General features: G+C 51.5%; 1 protein-coding gene across 1 annotated transcript; it reads left to right on the top strand.

The window, feature by feature from the left end:
- The first annotated feature begins 21 nt into the window (after positions 1-21).
- Positions 22-21,510, top strand: PIRT (phosphoinositide interacting regulator of transient receptor potential channels). The gene is made up of 2 exons (XM_002718968.6): positions 22-186; positions 15,879-21,510. Exon 2 carries the CDS (start codon positions 16,003-16,005, stop codon positions 16,414-16,416), a length of 414 nt encoding a protein of 137 aa, XP_002719014.1. The 5' UTR covers positions 22-186; positions 15,879-16,002; the 3' UTR covers positions 16,417-21,510.
- The last annotated feature ends 4,298 nt before the right edge of the window (positions 21,511-25,808 follow it).

Here is a 25,808-nt window from a genome sequence, read left to right as displayed (position 1 = left end):
GCTCATCCCAGCTGCAGCCTGCTCAGTGGCTGGGACCGAAACACACATGCCGACTTCTGGATGTGGCCGGCGTGGCTTTCTCGGGCTGGGATGCAGCAGTTGAGCCGAAACTCACGGCCGACTTCCTCCCTGTGCGAGCCCCGGCTGATCTCCAGGTTCCCCAGCCTCCCCGGGACACCGAGAACCGTGAGTACCGAGGGGAGTCTTCCCCGTGCCCCTCTGTCCATCTGCTCTGGGAAAGGAGCTGGCTACAACTTTGCTGAAGAGTGGGGTGGACTCTTTGACCTGGAGTTGGGAGACAAGCGTGCATGCCAGGGGAAGCCGGGAGAGGAGCTGTGGCTCGGGAGCTGCTGGGGTGCCGGTGACAGCACAGAGGACTACACACAGCAGGAAGGGGTTGGTTTACAGAAGGCTGCCTCTGCCCTGTGTAGACTGGGGGAAGGGAAAGGCTAGGCAAGGACCACCCTGGAAACCTAGGGGGAGGCAGGAGCAATGGAGGCAGGCAGAGAGGGACACGCAAGCCCACCCACAGAGCCCAGAGTCCCTGGGGCGGGTAGGCAGGACCTCAGCACCAGACTGTCCTGCGCATCCCACATCCGACCTCAGCAGCTGCCAGTCCACCCTTACAGCAGGTGTGGCAGGTGCTCAGGACAGGTGCCAGGAAAACAAGGTGGGGCCCACTGGCTCGGGCAGTCTCCCTCTCAGAAAGGGAGAAGCAAGACGGGCACCTGCAAACACAAAGACCTGACTCTGTAGGGCAGACGTGTGCAGTGGGGCAAATCCAGGCGTGACCACACACAGTGTCTCCCAGGCTGTTTCCCCTCCCCCACCGCCGGGCAGCTGCCTGGCCTAGGAGGGAGCTGAGTGGCCACCCTGCAGGCTGACCGTGACCTTCCTAGAAGCACTATGAGCGGGAGCCAGACGTTGGTCATGGCGGCGATGACAGCAGCAATACATTCGGAAACTCTCCAGCTACCGCTTTATCTGCCCAGACACGGGGCCACACTCGCCTTATCAGAGAAGTGGATGGTCACAGGCAGGGAGGGCATCAGAGTGAGAAGACAGGTCCTGGGGCCAAGCACTGACCAGCGGGAGCAGGGTGGGGCATTGGTGGGGCCTCCCAATGAGCAAGAGGAAGACTCTCACTTGTCGCTCACGCTGGCTCTTTCTCAACAATGTTCCATCCCGCTACCACTGCCACCTCCCCCCTGCAGCCTGCCTGGCTGTCTTCTCCCACCAGCTCTTCTGAGGGGCGGGGTGAGGCTCACTGCGGTGAGGTAATGCATGCTAGGTCCTTGCAGTTCCTAGAATAGCCCGGCTCGTATCAGTACCCTCTAGGTGGAGAGGCCAGGCAAGGAGAGGCTTGGACAGGGCCAGATAACCCCCCCTCCAAGCTCAGCAGCCCAACAGGGCCCCTTCTCATGTGCAAGCTGACGAATACATCAAAGGCCACTCGGATTCAACTCGGATTTCTGATCAACAATGAGCCCATGTTTTGGCAAATGTACTTTCCACACACAATGCCGGGACACTCTTCAACTGGAAAAGAAGTATCTGTGGTTGATCCGAAGTTCAAGTTTAACTGGGCACCTTGCAATTTCCTCTGCTCAATCTTTCTGGCCACCCTGCTCCTGTTGATCAAGTTTGAGCACCTTCCGTCAAAGGAGGATGGCCCCAGGGAAGGGCTGGGGAGGGGGTCTGCAGTAACAGTTTGCAGAGGTAAGGTGGTAAGAATTGGGGAAGGAACTCAGAGATCAGGTTGGGGGTGGCAGAGGGGGTGGAGGGGGGCATCTGGGGCTGTGGTTAAGACACAACCTGTACCCGAGTGCCGGGAGTCAAGTTCCAGCTCCGCTCCCAATTCCAGCTTCCTGCAGATGTGCACCTGTGAGGCAGCAGGTGATATCAGGTACTTGGGTTCCTGGCATCCAAGCAGGAGACTCAGGAGGAGCTCCCAGCGCCTGGCTTCCACCTGGCCTCCAGCCTCAGCTATTGTGGGCATTTCAAGAGTGGACTAGTGGATGAGCTCTCTCTCTCTCTTTCTCTCTCTCTCATTCTCTCTCTCCTGTTTTTCAAATAAGTAATCAGAAGATCAGGCTCAGGATCCGGGGCAGGGCAGTGCTGAGCATCAGTTTCCTTACCTGTAAAATGGGGGTGATAATAGAAGAGCCTCCCTCACAGCACCGTGAGGATGGGGAGAGATGTTCCAGGTGAAGCCATTTTATGCTCCTCTTGTGAGATGACGAGAGGGGTAACTTGTCTGCTGTGCCATGGGCCTCTCACTGCCCTGCTGGCTTCAGCCCAGGGGCCCTGGCTTCAGTCAAGTCCCCAGTGGCACCCAGCAGCCCTGGGTCTGCTGACCCCTTGCCCTTACCAGTCACCATCGCTGTTCCACTCACTGCCAGTGCCTCATCTCCAGTCTCCTCCCATTCCCTCTGTCCTGGGTGGATAGATATCATTTTGATTGTATCTGTTGAGGGAGCACAGTGTGATAACCCAATATCTTATTCCATGTGTAATGATATGTTGGTATTTCTGTCTCCTGACACATTTTTAAAAAGTTTGATGACACTTTATAATCGTAAGTATTTGTGGGGCACGGTGTGATACGTCTATGAACACCCACAATGGGCACTGATTGAAGTGGGCGTTTCCATCTCCTTATCATGACCTTGGGTTTGGAGCATTTAAGCACCACTCTTCTGTTTATTCATAAAATATACAATAGGGGCGGGCATTGTGGTGCAGCTGGCTAAGCTGTCCCCTGCCGCACGAGCATCCCGCATCAGAGTGCTGGTTGGAGTTCTGGGTGCTCCATGTCCAGCTCAGCCCCCTGCTAATGCCCTCTGGAAAGCAGCAGAGGATGGTCCAAGTGCTTGGGCCCCTGCTACCCACATGGGAGACCTGGATGGAGTTCCAGGCTCCTGGCTTCAGCCCCGCCCAGCCCCAGAGTTGAATAATTGAATCTTAAGAAAATAATAAAACATGTAACAGCCTACTGTGCACTATAGTCCCCACTCCTTCTACCTGTGTTCTGGTACCTGCTATCCAACGTCCCTCTACTCCCCACCCCGCGTCCCCCGCTTTGAAAAGAAACTCGAAGCCACTCCAAAGGGGAACTGTCTGGAGCCAGACAGGCTGAGAAACTCACTCTGCAATCCTGAGCAGAACTCTAAACCAGTCCCTCAAAGCGCTCCGATCCAGCATCTTCTCATCTGCAAAATGGGGGAATAGTTGCAGCGCCCTCAGTGACTTGTCAGGAGGACTGCATGCGATTGTGCAGACAAAGCCCTTAGCACGCGTTAAGAGCTGGATAAGTTATTGTTATTGCTTTATCGCAAGTGCCGGCTGCCCCCAAGCACTCTGCGACATCTCCTCTGGGAAAGCAGCTCGGGTACCTTGGAGCCCGTGAGAACATTGGCCAACAGCAGGCAACCCGTCTTGGTGAGGTTGGTGATAAGGCCATGGAGGGAAGGGAGAGGGGGAGGAGGAACTGAGGAGTGTGCCCAGCCTTGCTCCTCCACGGCTGCCCCTTGCGCCCCCTCCATAGCTGTCACTGTCCCTCCACCTCGCTCTGAGATCAAAGGGCAACAGATTGGCAGGAACGGGGCCAGGAACGTGGACTTGGCGATTCCAGGGCAGCCTGGTCCCGACCTTCTTTCAGCCCACCTGTAACTCTCCTATTTATTTAGCCATCTAGCCGTTGTTGGCTGGGTCCCCCCAGAGCCCTGGGCTGCTGCTGGAGGCTGTAGGGAGACCCAAACCCACCCCTAAAGGAAAGTGGAGGGCAAGAAGGAGCTGCCAGTCCTATAAGCACAGACAGGGGTCTGGCCACGTGGCAGTGAGTGACTCTGTCTTTCCACTCTGTTGTCCCATGAGGCAGTGCGTTTCCCACACTCTTCCATCCAACCAAGGGCCCAGTATTTCACCCCTATAGACTTGGGTGTGCTCGTTGTAGCTCACCAACCAGCCACCGGGGGGTAGGGGGGTTGCCTATCTGAGTGCGTGAGAAAAAGCCAGAGAGTCCCCAGTCTGTTGTCCCCTGATTTGAGACATCTCCTCCCCACATTTGTCAGAGATGCCACCCATCACGCCAGCACGCACGTGGACAGCTCCTCTTGGGTGAGGGCCATTGTCTTAGCCATGTTTGTAGCTCAGTGTGTAGGGAGCAGCCTGGTACCTGGGGGCTGCCCCAGAGGTGTTGGTTGCAACATTGGTGAGTACTGGTTGGCTGTTTAAAGGCCTGGGGATCATGAAACCCACCAGGGACCAGAGAGCTTCGCATAGAGGCTGAGGGTCTCCAAACGGGCCAGCCATGAACACCCACGGCAAAAGTGTAGACAATTTCCAATGAGATTCAGAGACAGCATTGCTGGTACCTCCTCCCTTCTCAGTGCATTTATTTGGTCAACTAAACCCACTCTATGCTCTGCCCAGGGCCTCCCTCTACCTCCAGAATCCTGAAAATCTGTTTTCCTTCAAGGAATGGTATCATTCCAGAGATAAGGAAAATCCTTCTTCTCATTCTATCTCTTTCTATATATGTGTGTCTCTATCTCTACCTCGAACCAGCCATCCCGTATGGGTGCTGGGTCACCCATATGGGTGCCGGTTCATGTCCCGGCTGCTCCACTTCTGATCCAGCTCCCTGATAATGCGCCTGGGAAAGAGCAGTGCTTGGGCCCGTGCACCCACGTGAGAGACCCAGAAGAAGCTTCAGTCTCTTGTCTTCTGCCTGGCCCAGCCCCGGCTGTTACAGCTGTTTGGGGAATGAAGCATTAGATGGAAGACTTTTCTGTCTGTCTGTCTCTCTCTCTCTCTCTATCTCGGTAACTCTGCCTGTCAAATAAATAAATCTTAAAAAAAAAATGTTGGCCAGCGCTGCAGCTCACTAGGTTAATCCTCTGCCTGTGGCGCCGGCACCCTGGGGTTCTAGTCCCGGTTGGGGCGCCAGTTCTGTCCCGGTTGTTCCTCTTCCAGGCCAGCTCTCTGCTGTAGCCTGGGAAGACAGTGGAGGATGGCCCAAGTGCTTGGACCCTGCACCCACATGGGAGACCAGGATAAGCACCTGGCTCCTGGCTTCGGATTGGCGCAGCGCACCAGCCATAGTGGCCATTTGGGGGGTGAACCAATGGAAGGAAGACCTTTCTCTCTGTCTCTCTCTCTCACTGTCTAACTCTGCCTGTCAAAAAAAAATGCACTAACAGTCACGCACCATGTTGACAAATGGTTCCTCCATGTGACCTATGCCAGTATCACCCAATGGCACACTTCCACCCACCCCAGAAATCCTTCAAGCCTCTTGCAGGTAGCTCTCCCCCGACCTCCACAACCACTGTGCTGAGCTGCGCCACCTTAATTAATTCTTAGCCAATTCTACACTATTCCATACATGAAAGCATGCAAAAACAGGTACTCTTCAGTTATAACTGACTGTTTACCCAGCCTGTCTGTGAGGCTCATTCATGCTGCTGTGGACATCAGAGGTTAAGTCCTTTCTATTACTTAGTAGAATTTTATGGTGTGAACATGCAACTATTGGGTATTCCTATGTGGGTAGACATTTGGATTTTGCTGTTGTTGTTTTTTGGTTTTGTGGGAGTTTTGAGCTATTAGGGATAAAGCTATGACTATTATTACACAAGTCCTTCTGTGAACGTATGTTCTCATTTCTCTTGGACAAATAAATATTTAGGAGTGCAATTGTTAGGTAAAAGGGTACAAGTGTGTTTAACTAAGAAACTACCAAATTTTTATTCCCATCACAGGGTACAACAGCTCTGATTGCTACACATTTGCACCAACATGAAGTATTGTGAGATTTTAAGTTTTAGTGAATGTATGGTGATACCTGGTTGCGGTTTTAATTTTCCTACTAAATGCTAGTATCAACCACTTTTCCTGGGACTATTTCTTCATTGTTATCTTGCAATGGATCTAAATATTTTACCCTTTCTTTAGTTGTCTTTCATCGTTGCCTTTTTACTAATCAGATGACAGATACATATCTTGCAAATATCTTCTCCCGGTTCAAATTTTGCCTGTCTGGCTCCCTCACAGTATCTTTCAGCAATCAGATGTTTTAAATCTTGATGAAATCTAACTCATTATTTTTTCCCCCTGTGCTGTCTAAGGAATCTTTGCCAGCCCCCGATCACAAAGGTATTCTCTCTCTTTTTTTTTTTTTTTTTTTTTTTTTTTTTTTTTTTTTTTGACAGGCAGAGTGGATAGTGAGAGAGAGACAGAGAGAAAGGTCTTCCTTTGCCGTTGGTTCACCCTCCAATGGCCGCCGCGGCCGGCGCGCTGCGGCCAGCGCACTGCACTGATCCGAAGGCAGGAGCCAGGTGCTTCTCCTGGTCTCCCATGGGGTGCAGGGCCCAAGCACTTGGGCCATCCTTCACTGCACTCCCTGGCCACAGCAGAGAGCTGGCCTGGAAGAGGGGCAACCGGGACAGAATCTGGCGCCCCAACCGGGACTAGAACCCGGTGTGCCGGCGCCGCAAGGCGGAGGATTAGCCTAGTGAGCCATGGCGCTGGCCCTCCCAAGTGGTTTATAATTTGTTTCTACGTGGAGGTGAGGTCCGTCATCCATGGAGAATTAATTTCTGTTGACGTCGATCTCAGGTGGAATCGAGTTTCCTTTCTTTTCCACACGCACATCCATCCAGCTGTCCCAGTGCCATTCGTTAAAAGCCTCTCCTTTCCCGTGGGACCGCTTCCAGGCGTTTGTTGGAAATCAAATTGGCCTCCATTTTTCCCTCCACGTTCCTCACTGGGTGTCTCCACGCCAACCACACATCCACAGGAGCCACGGGTAATCTCTTCCTTCCACGCAGGAAATGGGGTCCGAGGTCCACAGCCAGGTGTCATCTCAGGGGAGTCTGGGCATCTCGGGTGGGTCCCCAGATTCTCTGCCAAGGCCAAAGGAAGGGGAGCCCCTTTCACCTAGCTCACGCTGCTGGCGAAGTTCTGTGGCTGGCTCCTGGCCAGGCCGGTAAGCCTTGAGAGTCCAGTCCAGCTAAGGTGGAGGGGAGGTTGGGCTCGTGGCCGAGGGTCCTGAGAGACCGCCCCCCTACCAGGAGATGGGCAGGATCCTTCAATCAGAAGCCAGCCCTCCCCAGCTTTACCCACAATCCTGCCCTCTCTCAATGCCTGAGACCCAAGCACCTTGGGATATGCTCACTTTGACACAGAGAATATCAAAAAGGTGTGACCGCCCCTTTACACCTCGTGTAATGTAAAACTCCTGCCCTCTGCCTGGAGCTGAGAAAAGTTACTTATCCACCGGGGTCAGAGCAGCCACAGCAGGTGAGAGGCTCCTGCAGCCCCACCCCCACCATTCCACACCTGCAAAGGGGGCCCTCAACGGCCCTTCTTGTTCATTTCCATCGGGGAGAAACCCAACTTGATGTGAAAGCAGACGGCAACCTTCTTACCTCTTTGTCTAACAGACTTGGAAGCACAATGCAGTTTCACCAAGAGCAGCTCCCATTCCATGTTGTCGCATTGGCTGCTCTCAGAAGCGAACCCACAGATCTCCATTTCCAAAGCAAAGAATCAATTCCCAGTGACGTCATAGGCTCTCGGGATTTTCCCAGGATGCACTTGTACCATCAATCCACCGCTCCCTCCTTCCAATTCCTTTCCTCTCTGCCCTCTGGATCCTAAGGTCCTCCACAGGACAATTTCCCCACATCCTTAACCTCTCTCTGATCATTAATTCCTTCTTTTGATTTGAATGAAATCAGGACTCTTAACAGCACAACTCTCCGCCACAGACATCCACGCCCCACGAGCTTCCCTGAGAAGACATCGCTCATTTTTCTTGAGTCCACAAGCCCGAGGGAGCATCTTCCTGGTCCCCTGATGCTCTTTCAGGCCCTCTGTCCAAATCTCTGCTTCTTCGAGAACCCTAGTAGGCCCCTTTGTGTGGTTACTAGAATTCACTGTTACAGAGGGAGGTCACTCACTTAATTTTGGGCTGCAGAAATAAATATTTCTAATTCACCCCTCAAATGCCTGCAACAGCTAAGGATGGACCAGGCTGAAGCTGGGAGTCAGGAGCTCAACCTGAGACTCCAATGTGGATGGCAGGGACCCAACTACCTGAGCCATCACCTGCCGTCTCCTAGGGTCTGTGTTAGGAGGAAGCTGGAGCTGAGGTTGAAACCCAGGTACTCTGATGGGTGATGTCCATCCCAAGTGGTGTCTTAACCACCAGGGCAAATGCCTCCCCTATAAATACAACCTTAGTATCTGTGTCCATGCAGCATTTGAGATTTACTTGTACTAAAGCAGTCATTTCTATGTACCTCAAATTCAAGTGTAACTGGATGTCCTTTAGTTTCTTTGCCAATGCTACCCCTATCTCTATCCCGATCCAGCAAAATCTGAATGTTTTGCCCACCAGCGCACTGGGGCTCACTGTCTTTCTGCCATCTCCACCTCCCTGCCCAAGAAGCCTCCAGTCTGAAAAGCTGCCGTTGCTGCAACCAAGCACCAGGCCACCCTGGTCCCTCCCCTGGCTGCCCCAGTCTCCAGCCTGCCCTCCCTGCTTTGTGGCCTTAGCTTCCTTCTCCAGCCCTGCTGCCTGGGTGCAGTGATTTACCTAACATGAAAATGAGGTCGCATTCCTCTCTAACCTGAGCTCCTCAATGTTTCCCACTCTGCTGTAGCTCCCCTTCCCCTCGGTGAGGGAACTTGACACAGTTCATGGAAAAACGCCATGAAAAGATGTTCATTCGGATGTAAAATAATTTTGAAACCCGGGCACAGTTTCTGGATAATATGCATATTCCGTGTGTTTTGGAAGACCTCGCTGGTGTTTATAAATTAAGAAATATTTCACACCAAACGAAATGTATCTTTTTTTATTTTTGACAGGTAGAGTTAGACAGTGAGAGAGACAGAGAGAAAGGTCTTCCTTCTGTTGGTTCACCCCCCAAATGGCTGCTACGGCCAGCTCTGCACCGATCTGAAGTCAGGAGCCAGGTGCTTCCTCCTGGTCTCCCATGGGGTGCAGGGCCCAAGGACTTGGGCCATCCTCCACTGCCCTCCTGGGCCACAGCAGAGAGCTGGACTGGAAGAGGAGCAACTACTAGAAGCCGGCGTCCATATGGGAGGAGGATTAGCCTCCAGCAGGCGGAAGATTAACCAAGTGAGCCACGGTGCTGGCCCCCACGAAATGTATCTTTTAGAATCTTGTTCCTCAAACTTTTCAGAAGTAGCCCTCTGTTTTAGGTCAGTAAGAATTTTCTATAAAGGCCCCAGGGATGACAATTTTAGGTCTTGCAGGCCACGGGGTCTCTGCTGGAGTTACAGAGCTGTCTACCGAAAGGCAACGTACAAATCAATGAGTTTAGCTGTGCCCCTCTCCCAAAACCCTTTATTGAAGACAGGGAAACTAAATTGCATCAAGTTATAAGATGTGTCACAGGCTGGCGCCACGGCTCACTAGGCTAATCCTGCGCCTTGCGGCGCCGGCACACCGGGTTCTAGTCCCGGTCGGGGCGCCGGATTCTGTCCCGGTTGCCCCTCTTCCAGGCCAGCTCTCTGCTGTGGCCAGGGAGTGCAGTGGAGGATGGCCCAAGTCCTTGGGCCCTGCACCCCATGGGAGACCAGGATAAGTACCTGGCTCCTGCCATCGGATCAGCGTGGTGCGCCGGCCGCAGCGCACTGGCCGCGGCGCCGTTGGAGGGTGAACCAACGGCAAAGGAAGACCTTTCTCTCTGTCTCTCTCTCACTGTCCACTCGGCCTGTCAAAAAAAAAAAAAAAAAAGATGTGTCACAAATATTATTCTTCTTTAAGTTTTTTTTTTTTTCAACCACTTAAAATGTTTTTAAAAAAGCATTCCTGACCAGCAGGCAGTAAAATCCAGGTGGCCTGTGGGAGCCAGCCAAGCCCTGGGTTGAGACCTGGTTCCTGCCTCTGTTTCCAGCCTTGTCTTCAACATTCCCCTCACTAGGCACTCCACAAGCATGCTAGTCCCCAGCAAAACTGGATTCCTCCTGGTGCCTGGTGAGTCACATGCCCCTGGTCCCTCTCTCTCCCCTCACCAACCCCCACCTCTGGGGGTTTCCCTCCCTGAAGTCGTTCCTTCCAGGAGCTTTTCTGAGGGTCCCCAGGACCCAGTTCTCCACTCCCGCTGGGCTTCAGCAGGCCTCTAGCTCAGCCGTCAGGGTCAGGGTCAGGGTCAGGGTCACGGTCATGCCATTTGTCGCATTACATGGAGAACGTCTACTTCCTCCTGGGTTTCCCACTGGCCAACCAGGGAAGGTCTTGAATAAATATTTTCAGTTGTCAGAATAGCTAGGAGAGAGAGTCTTGTTTTCTTTTTTATTTATTTACTTCCGAGACATGTACAAGGGGAAGCAGGGGTTGGAGGGAGAGACTCCTATTGGCTGGTTTACGCTCCAAGTGCCTGCAGTGGTTAGGGGAGTGGGCAGAAGCCAGCAGCGGCCAAGAAGCCTAAATTTCAAATTACCTACAATCCTGCAGCTCCCATGACAATGAGTTATCCAATCCAGAGTGCCAGTGGTACCACGGTTGAGAAACCCTACTAGTATGGAGGAAAAAAACAACAGGATCTTATTGGTTCTTTAATAAAGTGTTCTAAAACTCATACAGCCTCTTAGCTGGTGATTTTCTGGAAACTTCAAATTGATTTATTATCTATAGAACAATCTAGAGTAACTTTATTTTTTAAAAAGATTTATTTATTTATTTGGAAGTAAGAGTTACACAGAGAGAGGAGAAGCAGAGAGAGAGAAGTCTTCCATCCACTGGTTCACTCCCCAATTGGCTGCAATGTCCGGAGCTGCGCCGATCAGAGGCCAGGAGCCAGGAACTTCCTCTGAGTCTCCCATGTGGGTGTACGGGCCCAAAGGCTTGGGCTTGGACCATCTTCTACTGCTTTCCCAGGCCACAGCAGAAAGCTGGATCAAAAGTGGAGCAACTGGGACTCGAACTGGCGCCCATTTAGGATGCCGGCACTGTAGGCGCCGGCTTTACCTACTATGCCACAGCGCTGGCCCCTAGAATAACTTTAGAAGTGACCTAATCCAAAGCCTTCATTTTACAGATAAGAAGACAGGGACCAAGAAAGAAAATGATAATAGCAACCAGGGCTGTTTCTTAAACACTTGCCACCTGTTGAACAATGCAGTAGCTTTTCAATTTTAATGGACAGATACAACATTCCTAGGAGGCAGATTTGATATCACCCATAATTTTTATATGAGACTAGGAATGCCCAGGCCTTTAGTCTTCTGTCCATTGCTTCACAGCCTGTAGGTGGCAAACTGGATCAAACAGAGTGAATGGGAGGACCTAATTCTGCCCGGTACATTGCAGGATTCCACCCACAGCCCTGCCCTGCCTGTCGCCTTCTGTTCATGATTGCTCCTTGCTTCCCGTCTGGTCACGGGCGTAGAGGGGCAGAGATGAGCTAACACACTTTATGATCCTCCTGTCACCTCCCAGCCCACAGGGGAGAAGATCACTTTTGAAATGGTTGCCGTGTTTATGCAAATATGAGAGTACTTCAGAAGTTTGTGGAAAAGAAACAGAATTAAATGATATTTACTTTGGTGCAAAAAAAGTGAAATGCATGCATAGTTTCTGCACAATGAGCATTTTCCATGGACTTTTTAAAAATCCATTTGCGGGCCTGTGCTGTAGTGTAATAGGTTAAGTCTCCGCCTGCAGTGTTGGCATCTCATATGGGTGCTAGTTCAAGTCCCGGCTGTTCCACTTCCCAGCCAGCATTTCTGTTAATGGCCTGGGAAAGCCTCAGAGGATGGCCCAAGTGCTTGGGCTCCTGCACACACATGGGAGACCCAGAAGAAGCTCCTGGCTCTTGGGTTTGTATTGGCCTAGCTCTGGGTGTTTCAGCCATTTCGGGAGTGAACCAGCAGATGGTAGATTTCTGTGTGTGTGTGTGTGTGTGTGTGTGTGTCTCCCCTTCTGACTATAACTCTGCCTCTCAAATAAAGAAATCTTAAAACAAAATGAACAAAAAGCCATCTGCTTGCCTGTGGTGACCAAAGCACACAGTAACATGTTCAGAGCCTTAAGAAGCAGATATCAAATATCCTCTCTCTCCATGAGTGCAGATGAACAGAAACATCTTGATTCCAAAGGCACTGACAATTTTACAGTGGTGATTCCTCCCTGGCGTAGGGGCTGGATCTGCAGCTGCTTGTTCTGGAAAGTGGAGTGTTATGTGCCCCCCCCGGGGGGGGGACACTAGTCCCTGTCAGACCTGAATGGTGAGGGGTGAGGGAGATGCAAGGGAGTCAGCTGACCTCACACTGCAGGAAGCATGCAGGAAGAGAAGCACTCAACAGAGTAGCAGTGCCGGTGGTGCCAGGTTCCTGAGACCAGGGCTTGAGTGCCACCAGCTCCAGATACCATCTGCTTTATGCCAAGCTATCATGTACTCTGGAGCCAGGAACACGGCTCCTAAAATTGCACCCATCACCACCACCACCACTGCCATCATCACCTCCACCACCACCACCACAATCACCATCACCACCACCACCATCATCACCACCATCACCACCAACACCACCATCACCACCAACACCACCATCACCACCACCACCACCATCATCACCACCATCACCACCACCACCATCATCACCACCACCACCAAAACCACCACCATCACCACCACCACCACCAAAACCACCACCATCACCACCACCACAATCACCATTACCACCAAAACCACCACCATCATCACCACCACAATCACCATCACCACCACCACCATCATCACCACCACCACCAAAACCACCACCATCACCACCACCACCATCATCACCACCACCACAATCACCACCACCACCACCATCATCACCATTATCACCACCACCATCACTATACACCACCACCACTACCACAACCACCATCACCACCATCATCACCACCACCACCAAAACCACCACCATCACCACCATCACCACCACAATCACCATCACCACCACAACCATCATCACCATCATCACCACCACCACCAAAACCACCACCATCACCACCATCACCAAAACCACCACCACCATCACCACCACCACCATCACCACCACCACCACCACCACAATCACCATCACCACCAACACCACCATCACCACCACCACCATTATCACCCCACCATCATCACCATCACCATCATCACCACCATCATCACCACCACCGCCATCATCACCACCACCACCATCACCAACACCATCATTACCATCATCACCAACACCAACACCACCATCACCATCATCACCACCACCAACACTACCACCACCACCATCATCACCATCACCACCACCACCACCATCACCGCCAACACCAAAACCATAATCACCAACACCACCATCACCATGACCACCACCACCACCACCACTACCCCACCCATATTTGGATCTGACTCCAGCAGCATCTGATGTGGGGTGGAGAGGGGGAATGTATTGTGACTGGAAGGAAACACTCATCTTCTCCCATAAAGTTTTCATTGTGGAAAGAAATCTCTCCTGTCCCACTGGAAAGCTATTTGTAAATGCTGATGGGAGTAGGGCCCAAAAAATCAACAGGGGAGGCAGGGAGGCACCAGGCTCTGCTGGGGAGAAGCTGGGTGGGTAAACCGGTCAGACAGGTCCTGAGTTTGTGATTAGTGACCAGTGGAAGGCAGAGGAAGGATGGAAAGAGGGCAGGGAAGTTGCTCATTCACTTAGGCCTGCAATTAAAGAAGCATTGCATGGGCATGAAACATTGCCCAGGACACTTACACCAGGCCTTCAAAAAGTTCATGGAAAATGGATGTTATGAAAAAATCATGCACAGGTCTCAAAAAAGGCTTGTGCCAAAATAAGCTAATCTTTTACATTTGCTTGCTGGATTTTTGTTGTTGTTGTTGTTTTATTTGAAAGACACAGACAGATGAAGAGAGAGATCCTTTGCTGGTTCAATCCCCAAATGCCTGCCACAGCCAGGGCTGGGCCAGGCCAAAGCCAGGATCCTGGACCTCAGCCCCAGTCTCTCACATGGGCGGCAGGGACCCAAAGACTTAATCATCACCTGCTGAGTGCTCCCGGGATGTGCCTTTAGCAGGAAACTGGATCAGAAGTGGAGTAGCTGGAACTTGAACCAGGCACTCTGATATGAGCTGTGGTTGATTTTAACTACTATGCCACACACCTGCCCCTAAACTAATCTTTTGGGTCCCTTTCCATGAACTTTTCGAAGTACCCTCCTGGGAGACAAGTCAAAGACGAAGCAGGGCAGTGGCAGCAAATCCCCCCGAGCACACACCCGGGCCCTCTCAGCCTCCCCTTCCTCTCCAGCTGGCCCAGGAAAGTGACTCACATCCGCCACTTATGTCTTGGTGCCCTATCGTAAATACAGAGGCACCTGCATTTCCCAATTAGGGAGTGAACTGGGGCTTTAATCCCACATTGGAGGACTCTGAGGAAGCCCGGCCGCAGTGGAGAAGCCCTTGGCAGTGAGCGCAGATTCTCAGTAGCCGTGATCTTCCTCCACACAGGAGGCACCAGGAGATGAGGGAGCCCCCAGGGGACCAAGCAGTGTGCAAATGGCTGCAGACAGGACGTTGGAAGAGACAGCTGGGCTGACTCCACACCTTGACAGCCCTAAGGATGGGAAGGTGGGCGGATGGCACTGTGGCATAGCGGGTTAAACCGCTGCCTGCTAGGCCAGCATCCCATATCCTAGCTGCTCCACTTCCCATCCAGCTCCCTGCTAATGGCCTGAGAAGGCAGTGGATGATGGCCCACGTGCTCTTAACAAGTTAAGTCTCACAATAACATTGATGTATAAAGTACTGCCCTTTTGCTTAAAGATTTATTTATTTATTTGAAAGGCAGAGTTTGAGAGAGAGAAGGAGAGACAGAGAGGAGGGAGATCTTCCATCCACTGGTTCACTCCCCAAATGGCCAAAACAGTGAGGGCTGGGCCTAGGCAAAGCTAGGCACATCATCTGGGTTGCCCACATGAGTACAGGGGCCCAATACTTGAGCCATATTTCACTGCTTTTCCCATTAGCAAGGAGCTGGATGGGAAGTGGAGCAGCTGGGACTCAAAGTGTTACCCATAGGGGATGCTACCATTGCAGGCAGTGGCTTGGCCCACTGAACCACAGTGTTACTTCTGTAGTAGGCAAACCATATCATTTATGGAACACTTGGTATACACCACATGTTGTTCTAATGTGCTCTGCCTTAATTCACTCAACCCGTTTTTAAAACTTCATGAGAAGTAGGATTATTATCCTCATTTCATAGATAAGACACCTAAGGCACAGAAAAGTTAGGTAAGTCATTCAAGATCACATAGGTAGGGGCCTGCACTGTGGTGCAGTAGGCTAAGCCTCCAGCTGTGGAGCCGGCATCCCATATGGGCGCCGGTTCCAGTCCTGGCTGCTTCACTTCCCAATCTAGCTCTCTGCTAATGGCCTGGGAAAGCAATGGAATATGGCCCGAGTGCTTGGGCTCCTGCCCCGGCGCGGGAGACCCAGAACTTTCTGTTTCCTGGCTTCAAACCGGCCAAGCTCCAGCAGTTGTGGACATTTGGGGAGTAAACCAGCAGATGCAAGACCTCTCTCACTGTCTCTCCCTCTCTCTGTCTATAACTCTGCCTCTCAGATATATAAATAAATCTTTTTTATAAAAAAGATCACATAGGTAGAAAGTGGTTGAATCTGAAAATAGGGTGCTATTTAATCATGTTTTTAAAATGGCACTCCTGTTCCTTGTTTCCAATGTTAAAAGCAGCTGATTAGAATAATATATTTCTATCTCACAAGAAATAAAAACCAGCTTGGATGGCTTCTGATTTATGTGGCTTTCTCTGATTTTCCTTTTCGCTTCAGTACAAAAGTCCCGTAGGCCCCTGCACTGAGAGCCAGGCTACCGGTAGATGCTAAGAACAGACTTCTCGGACCTCACCCTTGATTCTGACTGCTGCTGCTACCCGGTGCCCCGTCCTGAGCAGCCATGACGATGGAGGCTCTGCCCAGCGTCCTGGAGGTCGATGAGAAGTCCCCAGAATCTAAGGACCTGCTGCCCAGCCAGACAGCCAGCTCACTGTGCGTCAGCTCCAGGAGTGAGTCCGTCTGGACCACCACGCCCAAGAGCAACTGGGAGATCTACCGCAAGCCCATCATCACCATGTCGGTAGGCAGTGCCATCCTGTTGTTCGGCGTGGCCATCACCTGCCTGGCCTACACCTTGATTATGGATAAGACTATCATCAACGTCCTCAAGATGACAGGACCCGCCTTCCTGTCCCTGGGACTCATGATGCTGGTGTGTGGCCTGGTGTGGGTGCCCATCATCAAGAAGAAACAGAAGCAGAGGCAGAAGTCAAGTTTCTTCCAGAGCCTCAAGTTCTTTTTCCTGAATTGTTGATGGCATTGCCCTAACACCCGCCACCTTGACCAGGAGAAGATCTGATGACCAACATCCCCCAACATCCCCACCTCCACCGTGGGGTGCAGCAAAACTGATCCCGGCAGTCTCCCTGGCCCTGAGCTCTATCCTCCAAGCCACCTGGGAGTGTTGCTGGATGAATCTCACATTGTCTCTCTGCTGTCACATAGCCATGGCCATCCCCTTCCAGTGCTCTCGTCCCTGCTCCTGCATCCAGGCATCGTTCCTCTAACTCTCGGCCAAGTGCAGTGCATGCTGGGAAATTCCTCAAGAACCAGCAGTGCCTGGAGGAGAACTTCCTGTTTACATATCTGAGTGCCTAAGCTGGATTCCACGTTTGCATCCTTCTGGAACCAAAACTGACCGACAAAGCTCCTTTACAGAGAAGGAAGGGAAGGTTGAGCTCTGACCCATCGGGTTTGACAAGCCCTACTCCCTTAGCGGGTGAGACATTGGCTTGCAAATCCAGAGGCTAGAACAAGTATCAAGCATTCCAAAGACTGAGCCGTGGAGGCAGGTGGGGGAAGAACACTTCCCATGAAGCCATACCCCCCTGGAAATGGCTCTGGCAGTTAGCCAATTGAACACCTTTAAATTCCCAGTTCTATAGTGTTTACCCCTGAGGCAATGGGGTAGGCTAGCGGGTGCCATGTTTCCCCTTGACCTACTAACTCCTTCTCACTGGTGACTTTCGCCATTGCCAAGGACAAGTGCATGTGGCCCTGGCTTCCTCTTTCCCGTTCCACTTGCTCTATCCTCAGCGTTAGAACGGGCTGATAGACAGTGACAGAGGAGTTCTGTAAGCTGTCCTTCCCATCTCCTTCAAGTTCAAAACTGAGAAGATCCAATTTCACATCTTGCTTTCCAAAGAAATAACAGCCAAGCCCAGTGGCATCTGGAGCAGCCTGTTCTGAGTTCTTGGAGCAGTTGTGGGAATGCAGGAATATCCACTCCAGACTTGGAAGAAGGCAGAGATTCTCTTGGAAGCCTTGTCACCCAGGCTGAGACTAAATGGAAAGAAAGAGTTAGCACCGAGGGGATTGGGATGGCGCCCCACCCAGGTGGTAGGAACAACTTGAGTGTGACAAGACCAAGAACCGTGTGGCCACTTCCCTGCCCTCCCAGATGTTCAGCTTCCTCCCATCACTCACCTGCTTCCCGGTTCCTCCCCCAAGTGCCTTACACGGAGCTCTGGTGACACATTGAGGGTCTCCTGCAGCCTATGGGAGAGGCTGAAAGTGGGTGTCCAGATTGTGCACCAAGCAGAGAGTTCTTTTGGGGTAAGTGCTCCCAAAAATCAGGGTTTCCTGTAAGAAACCAAAAAGCCTTGGGGTGATACACGAGGTGGTACACCTGAGAACCAGGGTCATGGTGCCCCACGCCAGGCCAGGGCCCCTGAGGGACAGCATTGGATAACATCGCCATGACACCCTCTCTCCCGACAGACCCCCAGGTGTCTCCATCCTCTGCAGTGGTCCCACACGCAGAGTCAGCACCCATCCTTGTTCCTTCTGCATTGTGGGAAACTCCAGCGAGGCAAGTGCCTGTGTCGTGAGAACACTCCCTGCACCACCCACTTAGGAAGCCAGAGTCTGGGGAACCTGTGATCTTTGCGGGGCATGGGGTTGGGACTGATCTTGGGGGCGTGGCAAGAACTCCGTCACTAACTGTAATTACGCTTCTAGTGTCTGCAGGGACCTATCCTGCAGAACATCTCGGGTTTTTTTTTTTTTTTAACTTTTTTTTTTTTTTTTTGACAGAGTGGATAGTGAGAGACACAGAGAGAAAGGTCTTCCTTTTTGCCGTTGGTTCACCCTCCAATGGCCGCCGTGGCCGCACCGCGCTGATCCAATGGCAGGAGCCAGGTGCTTCTCCTGGTCTCCCATGTGGGTGCAGGGCCCAAGGACTTGGGCCATCCTCCACTGCACTCCTGGGCCATAGCAGAGAGCTGGCCTGGAAGAGGGGCAACCAGGACAGAATCCGGCGCCCTGACTGGGACTAGAACCTGGCGTGCCGGCGCCACAGGCGGAGGATTAGCCTAAGTGAGCCACGACGCTGGCCTCATCTCGTTTTTTCTAACATGAATGCACATTCGAGATCAGCCTGGAATACCCCTCTCTTGCTCCCCAACGTTGTCTCACATGGGATGAGTTCCCCGGCCAGCTTGCCACAAATCCACACTCCCCATGCCACATCTCTCAGCTCCAGGGCTGGTAGTCTGGCCTCTGTGGATGCTGCTCCATGCATGCATTAGTGGAAGGAAGTTGGGGGGAGAGGGAGGGCGGCGGCCAAGGCTCTAGAATGTGTCCAAGTTCAAGGCTGATTCTGCAGCCTCCATTCCCTGCTCCTCAAGCCAGAGTCTCAGCAGGGGAAGATCCTCACATGTCGTCCATGTGCACTGAGATCCTGATGTGAGCGTGGGCCAGGGTCACAGTGACACAGGACATCTCAGAGCTTCTGCCAATGTCAAGGTGTTGGATGGACTGTGAATGGAGCTGGGTCAGATGCCACGCTCCTGCCACAGACACTACCTGCAGTAACTCCTCTCAGGTCTGCAGGTGGGAGGACAGGACCAGCACTCATATTTTCAGCTCTTCTCTACTCTCCCCACCCACGCTCCACCAGTAGCTATTCTATTTGGATGAATTTGATCCAATCTGAGGTCTGAAGATATCCGTGTCATATTGAATTACAGTCTGTTTAAAGGGATCTGCTGTGTTTTCATTCTGTTCCATCAGTAATTCTAAAACTGTGTTCATTAATTCAGTCCTCTAAAACACCCCACCCGATGCACACATCCCACCCCCACCACCACGCCCGAGCGCTGCCTGGGAGGGAAGCAACAGTGTGGGTTTCATGTCTGGTTTCTGGGGAACTCCCCTAGAAGCCGATGGCTGGACTCTGAGATGCTGCAGAGAGACCAGCAGCTTCTATCTCTTTCCACCCCACAAGCACAGTACGGAGAGAAAGACAGACATGGAGAAAGAACCTTCCAGAAGGAATCAGTTCTTTGGGGTGAGGCAGGCAGATCCTCCAGGGTCAGCCTGTCGACCTCCACATGGACCAGTGAGAGCAGGCACAGGAGAGGAGTGCAGCTGAGCTCCCTGGGTCTCCCTGGCCTCTTCCCTTCTGGTCCACCCCATTCTGCACCCTGGGCTGCTCCATCCTGGGTCCCTTTCCCATGGCACCCCACCAGGATCACAGTGCCCCGGCTTTCTGCTCGCCCCAGCTGGCTCAGTCCTGAAAACAGCAGAGAAAGAGGACGGCGCTGGGCTGAGTGCAGCAGGGCCTGTGTCTTCGTCCATTCCTGGGCTTCGTCCAGAGCTATGGGTGCCCACACCCATCACTTCCTCACCGTTCCCCAGCCCTTGGAGCTTCGAGGGCCCTGGGAAACTAAAACTCAAAGCCACAAGTGGGTCAGACGTGTGCAAGGGAACTTTTGGGGAGGGGGTGCACCTAATGACTATTTGTCTACCCAATATCTATCTTCTCATCTTCTCTGGTGATAAAAGCCCTATTTTACTGAAGGTAACAAGGCAGCCAGGCAAAATAGGATCTTTCCTCAATGGCCCCCAGCCTCTCCCTTATAACAAAGGTTGGCCAATGAGATGCACAGGTGCACCTTGACTGACAAGGGGCTACATCTTAATAAACCCATACGCTGAAAGTATTGTAAGTCAAAAATGCACCGACTATACCTCCCCTACTCACCGCACTTGCCAGCTTCGCAACACTGCACACTGTAGGTATCAGCTGTTTGCCTGTGTGATCAAAAGGCTGACCGGGGAGGTGCACTTACTGCACCAACATCATGAGAGAGAAGCAGATCACACATCGCTAGCGTGCAAAAAGATCAAAATTCAAAATTTCATGCACATTTTGTACTGAATGCCTATCACTTTCGAGTAACCATTGGGGAAGTTGGGGACAATCAGTGTGTATGGAAATGACAAGATGGGGACTAGGGGAGCTCTTCACCTGCCACAAGCTGTGGTCCCTCCATCGTTCCCTTTTTGGATGTAGATCCCATGGATGGAGCTGCAGCTGCCATCTTGGCACCACCTACTGACCTTGTCAAGGATAGCCAAGCAAAAAGTGGGAAGATGCCTGTGACCTCGAAGGGATCCTGGGATCTCCTGGGCTACCTAGCCCCAGGCTTCTCTTACAGAGACAAAAATAAAACCTTCTCTCAGTTAAGTCACCATGATTTGGAGTCTGTAACTTGCAGTCAAATGCAATTCTTAGCTCTACAGGAGACAAGTCTGAGTTGAAGAGTTATTTTCGTCCTCTGCGCTCTGCATACGGTTTGACTGGTATCAGTAGCCAATGCACTAAGGACTGAGAATCTCATAAACCAAACCTGAATCAGTGATCCTACATTTGTTTGTCATCCACCTCCCAGCATTCTCCAAGTCTTGGAGGAAGGAGGAAAAGGCAAAAGGATCATCATTACAATGGCCCAGTCCTCTTGCCTTCCTGAGGCCGGCCAGTGGGGCTGAGGGTCTGTGGGCCCCTTCAGACACAGGTAGAATGTCCTTCACAAGCAGGCTGTCATCTGTGGCTGGAAAGCCTGTCTCCAGACCATCCGGCATCTCCCCCACTAATAGCTTCTCGTGCTGCACGTGTGACCTTGCAGCCTTAAACCTCACCTTCAGGGTGGGTGCAATCTTTCACTCAGAGCTGGCAGGGGAAGAGGCTGAGCACTGGGGGAGAGTTGGACCAGCTCTGGGAGACCCTGGCAATCTTGTATAACCTTGTGCTTTTAAACCATGCCTTCAAGTTAGTCGCAATCTTCCACCCAGAGCTAGCAGAGGAGTGGGCTGGGCCCCTAAGGAGACAGTAGGAGACCCCCGCTATCTCCTAGAGCTTCAAGCCAATCAACATACTTATGTGAAACCCTCATCCAATGGGTGCCCCCCCAGAATGATCCAATGAAAAATATGTAATGCCTTAAAAACCCAGGGCACTTCCTCAAAGCCAGTGTCCCGCTTGGGCACTCACCTGGTCTCCTCTCTGACCAGATGCTTTCTCTATCGCTTGCCAATCAAATAAAAGTTTCTGCCTATTTGTAAATTGCTTCCTGGCTTTTTATTTCTGTACTAAGCTAAGGAAAAGAACCCACGAGACTCGCTCCGGCAACTGCCCTCCCCTCCATGACCGTGACAGGTGGAGGGACTAACTGTAACAAATTAACTAGCATTGTTTGCAGGAGACACCACATTTTCTTCCTCCCAGGGTTCAATGTCCACACTTGTCAAATTAAGATAATCTAACTTTACCAAACATATGAGAGATCTTCAATAAGTTCATGAAAAATATGTGCCATGAAAAATGATGTATCAATTTCAAAAATGTTGGAACAAAGTCAACTTATCTTTTAATTCTATCCACAAGCCTTAAAAAACTTCATTATTTGAGAGACAGCAGAGAGAGGGACAGAAAGCTCCTATGGCTAGCTCATTCCCCAAATGCCTACAGTGACAGAGTCTAGGCCAGGCCAGAGCCAGGCTCTGGAAATTCAATTCAGGTCTCTCACAAGAATGGCAAGAACCCAACTACTTGAGCTGTATCTGTTGCCTCCCAGGAAACAACTTGTTAGGAAGCTGGAACCAGAAGCCAGAGTTGAGTACTGAACTCAAGTGCTCCAGTGTGGGACATGGGCGTCTTGACCTCTAGCCAAATGTGTGAGGCTCCCTCACACGGAATCCTATCCTGGGGACAGCCCCCTGCCCGCACCTCCCATCGGGGCCAGCTCACTTCACTTCACACCCCCATCTTCACAACTGCAAAGGACGGTAATAAAAAAGTTTCCACCTCCTGAGCGTGACCTGGGGCAATCCACGTACAGCTCTTACATACTGAGCGTTGAATGCTAGTTATTATGAATGTGATAGACTACTCAAGGCAATACCCCGACATTCTTCTAAGGGCTTTTGCTAAAAGAAAGCATGCCATTCTGTGCAATTATGTGTGACCTGATTAGAAAGAGAGAAGGTGGGGAGGGCGGTACTGTGCGACCTGGCCAGTGGGCCTCTGACACCTGCACAAGGCTTTATTCCGCCTGCTTTTGGCTCCTCCCTCCCTCTTTGTCTCACAATCACTCCCAATCACTCCCAATCACCAAAGCCTATAGTTGTTATCTTCTTCAGGGGTCAGGTGCCTGAGGCAGTTCTGTGTCCCTCAAGTTCCACATTTCCAGGGCCAGCGCTGGGGTGTGGTAGGTTAAGCCTCCACCTGCAGCGCCGGCATCCCCTATGGGTGCTGGCTGGAGGCTCAGCTGCTCTCTTCTGATTCATCTCTCTGCTATGGCCTGGGAAAGCAGTAGAAGATGGTCCAAGTGTTTGGGCCCCTGCACCCACATGGGAGACCTGGAAGAAGCTCCTGGCTCCTGGCTTTGGATCAGCCGAGCTGTGGACATTTGGGGAGAGAACCAGTGGATGGAAGACCTCTGCCTCTCAGATAAGTAAATAAATCTTTTTTAAATTTATTTTATTTATTTTTTGACAGGCAGAGTGGATAGTGAGAGAGAGAGACAGAGAGAAAGGTCTTCCTTTGCTGTTGGTTCACCTTCCAATGGCCGCCGCGGCCGGCGCACCGCGCTGATCCGAAGGCAGGAGCCAGGTACTTATCCTGGTCTCCCATGGGGTGCAGGGCCCAAGCACTTGGGCCATCCTCCACTGCACTCCCTGGCCACAGCAGAGAGCTGGCCTGGAAGAGGGGCAACCGGGACAGAATCCAGCACCCCAACTGGGACTAGAACCTGGTGTGCCGGCGCCGCAAGGCAGAGGATTAGCCTAGTGAGCCGCGGCGCCGGCCAAATAAATCTTTTTTAAAAATCCACATTTTCCCTCCATATTGAGGAGTGAAGTCACTGTCTCAACAGATTCACATGCCTGAGGTCCAGGCATGACCCCGTAACAGGTTCACCCGCAGCTGTGGGAGAAGTGGCCCATGAAGGGGAAGTGGCTGTGCCTTCCACCAGCAGGTGTGTTCTTCTCCACCCTGCCTTCTCCCAGCTCTGCCAGAATGGACCCGCCAAGTGCAAGGACACTGACCCTGAATTGATGAGATAAAGGAAGCTCGCTGAAGACCACGGACATCATGCTGGGCTGGCTTGAGAACTAGAAGCAGACTTCGATTTTGTGGAGCCACTGAAATATTGGGACTTACTCATTATAGCAGTTAACATCATCCTTCAAATAAATCTCTCCATCATCGTTGTAGATTTCACAGGAACCAGTGCAGTCCATACTTCTGATTGCTTCAATAGCTGCCTAACTCGCCTCTTCCCTCAGTCTTACTTCCTTCTAATCCATGCTGCACCCTGCACCAACGTAATCTCTCTCCCCAGCACAAGACATTCACGAAATCTTCCCATAGCTCCCTGCCCTGCTCCTTTTTTTAAAGATTTATTTTGTTTATTTGAAAGTCAGAGTTACAGAAAGAGGTAGAGACAGAGAGAGAGAGGTCTTCTATCCACTCCCCAGATGGCCACAACGGCCGGAGCTGCACCGATCCAAAGCCAGGAGCCAGGAGCTTCTTCCAGGTCTCCCACATGGGTGCAGGGGCCCATGAACTTGGACCATCTTCCATTGCTGTCCCAGGCCATAGTAGAGAGCTGGATTGGAAGAGGAGCAGCCAGGACTAGAACCAGCGCCCATATGGGATGCCGGTGCTTCAGGCCAGGGCTTTAACCCACTGCACCACAGCGTTGGCCCCCGTCCTGCTTTTTTGAGGCCTTGTTTCCTACTATCCCCTCCTAGGCAGCAAGCCATGCTCCTTCCTTGATGAACTTGGGTTTATTTTATTTTTAAAAAGATTTCTTTATGTATTTGCAAGGTAGAGGCAGAGAGAAAGAGATTCTCCATCCACTGGTTCACTTCCCAAATGGCTGCCACAGCCAGAGCTGGGCCAATCCAAAGCTAGGAGCCAGGAGCTTCCTCCAGGTCTCTAACACAGGTACAGGGGCCCAAGCACCTTGGCCATCTTCTGCTGCTTTCCCAGGCCATAGCAAGGAGTTAGGTCGGAAGTGGAGCAGCAGGGTCTCGAACTAGCATCCATATGGGATGTTGGCATAGCAGGTGACAGCCTTACCCACCTTGCCACAGCACCAGCCCCTGATGAACTGCTTTGAATCCCCACAGCCCTCTCCACCTCCTGTTCCATCTTTGCCCTTCACTGGATCCATTCGCCCTGCAGGGAACATGAGCCCTCCCTGACCCTACAGGTCTAGCTCATTCTCACTCAGCTTTCTCCAGTTTCCAGTTGCATTTTCTCCTTCTACCAAGCTGCTTATGACCCCACTCATAATTCTTCAAGTCATCTCAGCTTGAGAAAGTAGGAGCCAGTTAACCTTCAGGGAAAACCAAAGCTTTGACCTTCAACAGACGTGGTTCAAAAACCTGATTTCCACCAGATAATTTCCTCATTCTGTAACTTTTCCTATCTCAGATTTCCAGTTGTGTATGAGAATGGTAATTACCCTCTCTAGGTCCTCATGAGAATTAAATAACACCATAGAAAGTGCCAATGGGTAAAGCTGCCACCTGTAGTGCCGGCTTCCCATATGGGTGCTGGTTCAAGTTCCGACGGCTCCACTTCCGATCCAGCTCTCTGCTGTGGTCTGGGAAAGCAGTAGAAGATGGTCCAGGTCCTTGGGCCCCTGCACCTGCATGGGAGACCTTGAAGAAGCTCCTGGCTCCTGGCTTCGGATCGGCACAGCTCCGGCCATTGCAGCCAACTTGGTGAACCATTGGATAGACCTCTCTCTCTCTCTCTCTCTCTCTCTGCTTCTCCTTCTCTCTCTGTATAACTCTGACTTTCAAGTAAATAAATAAATCTTCAAAAAAAAAAAAGTACCAATGGAATAGGCACTCAAACATAGGGTCTAGATGATTGTGTCCCTTCCCAAAACTCGTATATTGAAATCTAAACCCTAAGGTGATGGTCTTAGGATTAGGACTTTCAGGGGGAGTTAGGTCATGAATCAGAGCCCTTATAAAGGAGATCCCCTGAGGGCTCTCTCACTCTCTGCCTATTGAAAATAAAGAAGCCAGTTAACAGCAACCTGCTAGAGACCCCTCACCAGATCGTAACCACACGGGCACCCCATCTTGGACTTCCGACCCCCCAGAATGGTGAGGAATACACTTCTGTTGTTCCTAAGCCACCCTGGGATGCTGTTTTATTATAGCAGCCCAAACTGATGAACACAGCTGGCATCCAATCAAATGGAAGTATTATTACTCTCTTTGCTGTAGGAAGGAGAATTTCTGGCTACCCAATCACACAGGACTTCCCAAATCCATGACAAGAATGGACTGATGCTAGAACATGTAAAGCCATAAATAGACTCTCCCAGGTCAGAAGTA

Source organism: Oryctolagus cuniculus, chromosome 17, assembly GCF_051225735.1.
Source record: "Oryctolagus cuniculus isolate XC-2025 breed Fujian yellow rabbit chromosome 17, ASM5122573v1, whole genome shotgun sequence".
Taxonomy (NCBI): Eukaryota; Metazoa; Chordata; class Mammalia; order Lagomorpha; family Leporidae; genus Oryctolagus; species Oryctolagus cuniculus.
Note: the sequence above shows the minus strand (reverse complement) of the source record. Positions and strands in the feature narration are given on the sequence as shown.

Bases quoted from the DNA above. Each gene is read 5' to 3' on its own strand.
- PIRT (XM_002718968.6), top strand. From the start codon at position 16,003: ATGACGATGGAGGCTCTGCCCAGCGTCCTGGAGGTCGATGAGAAGTCC.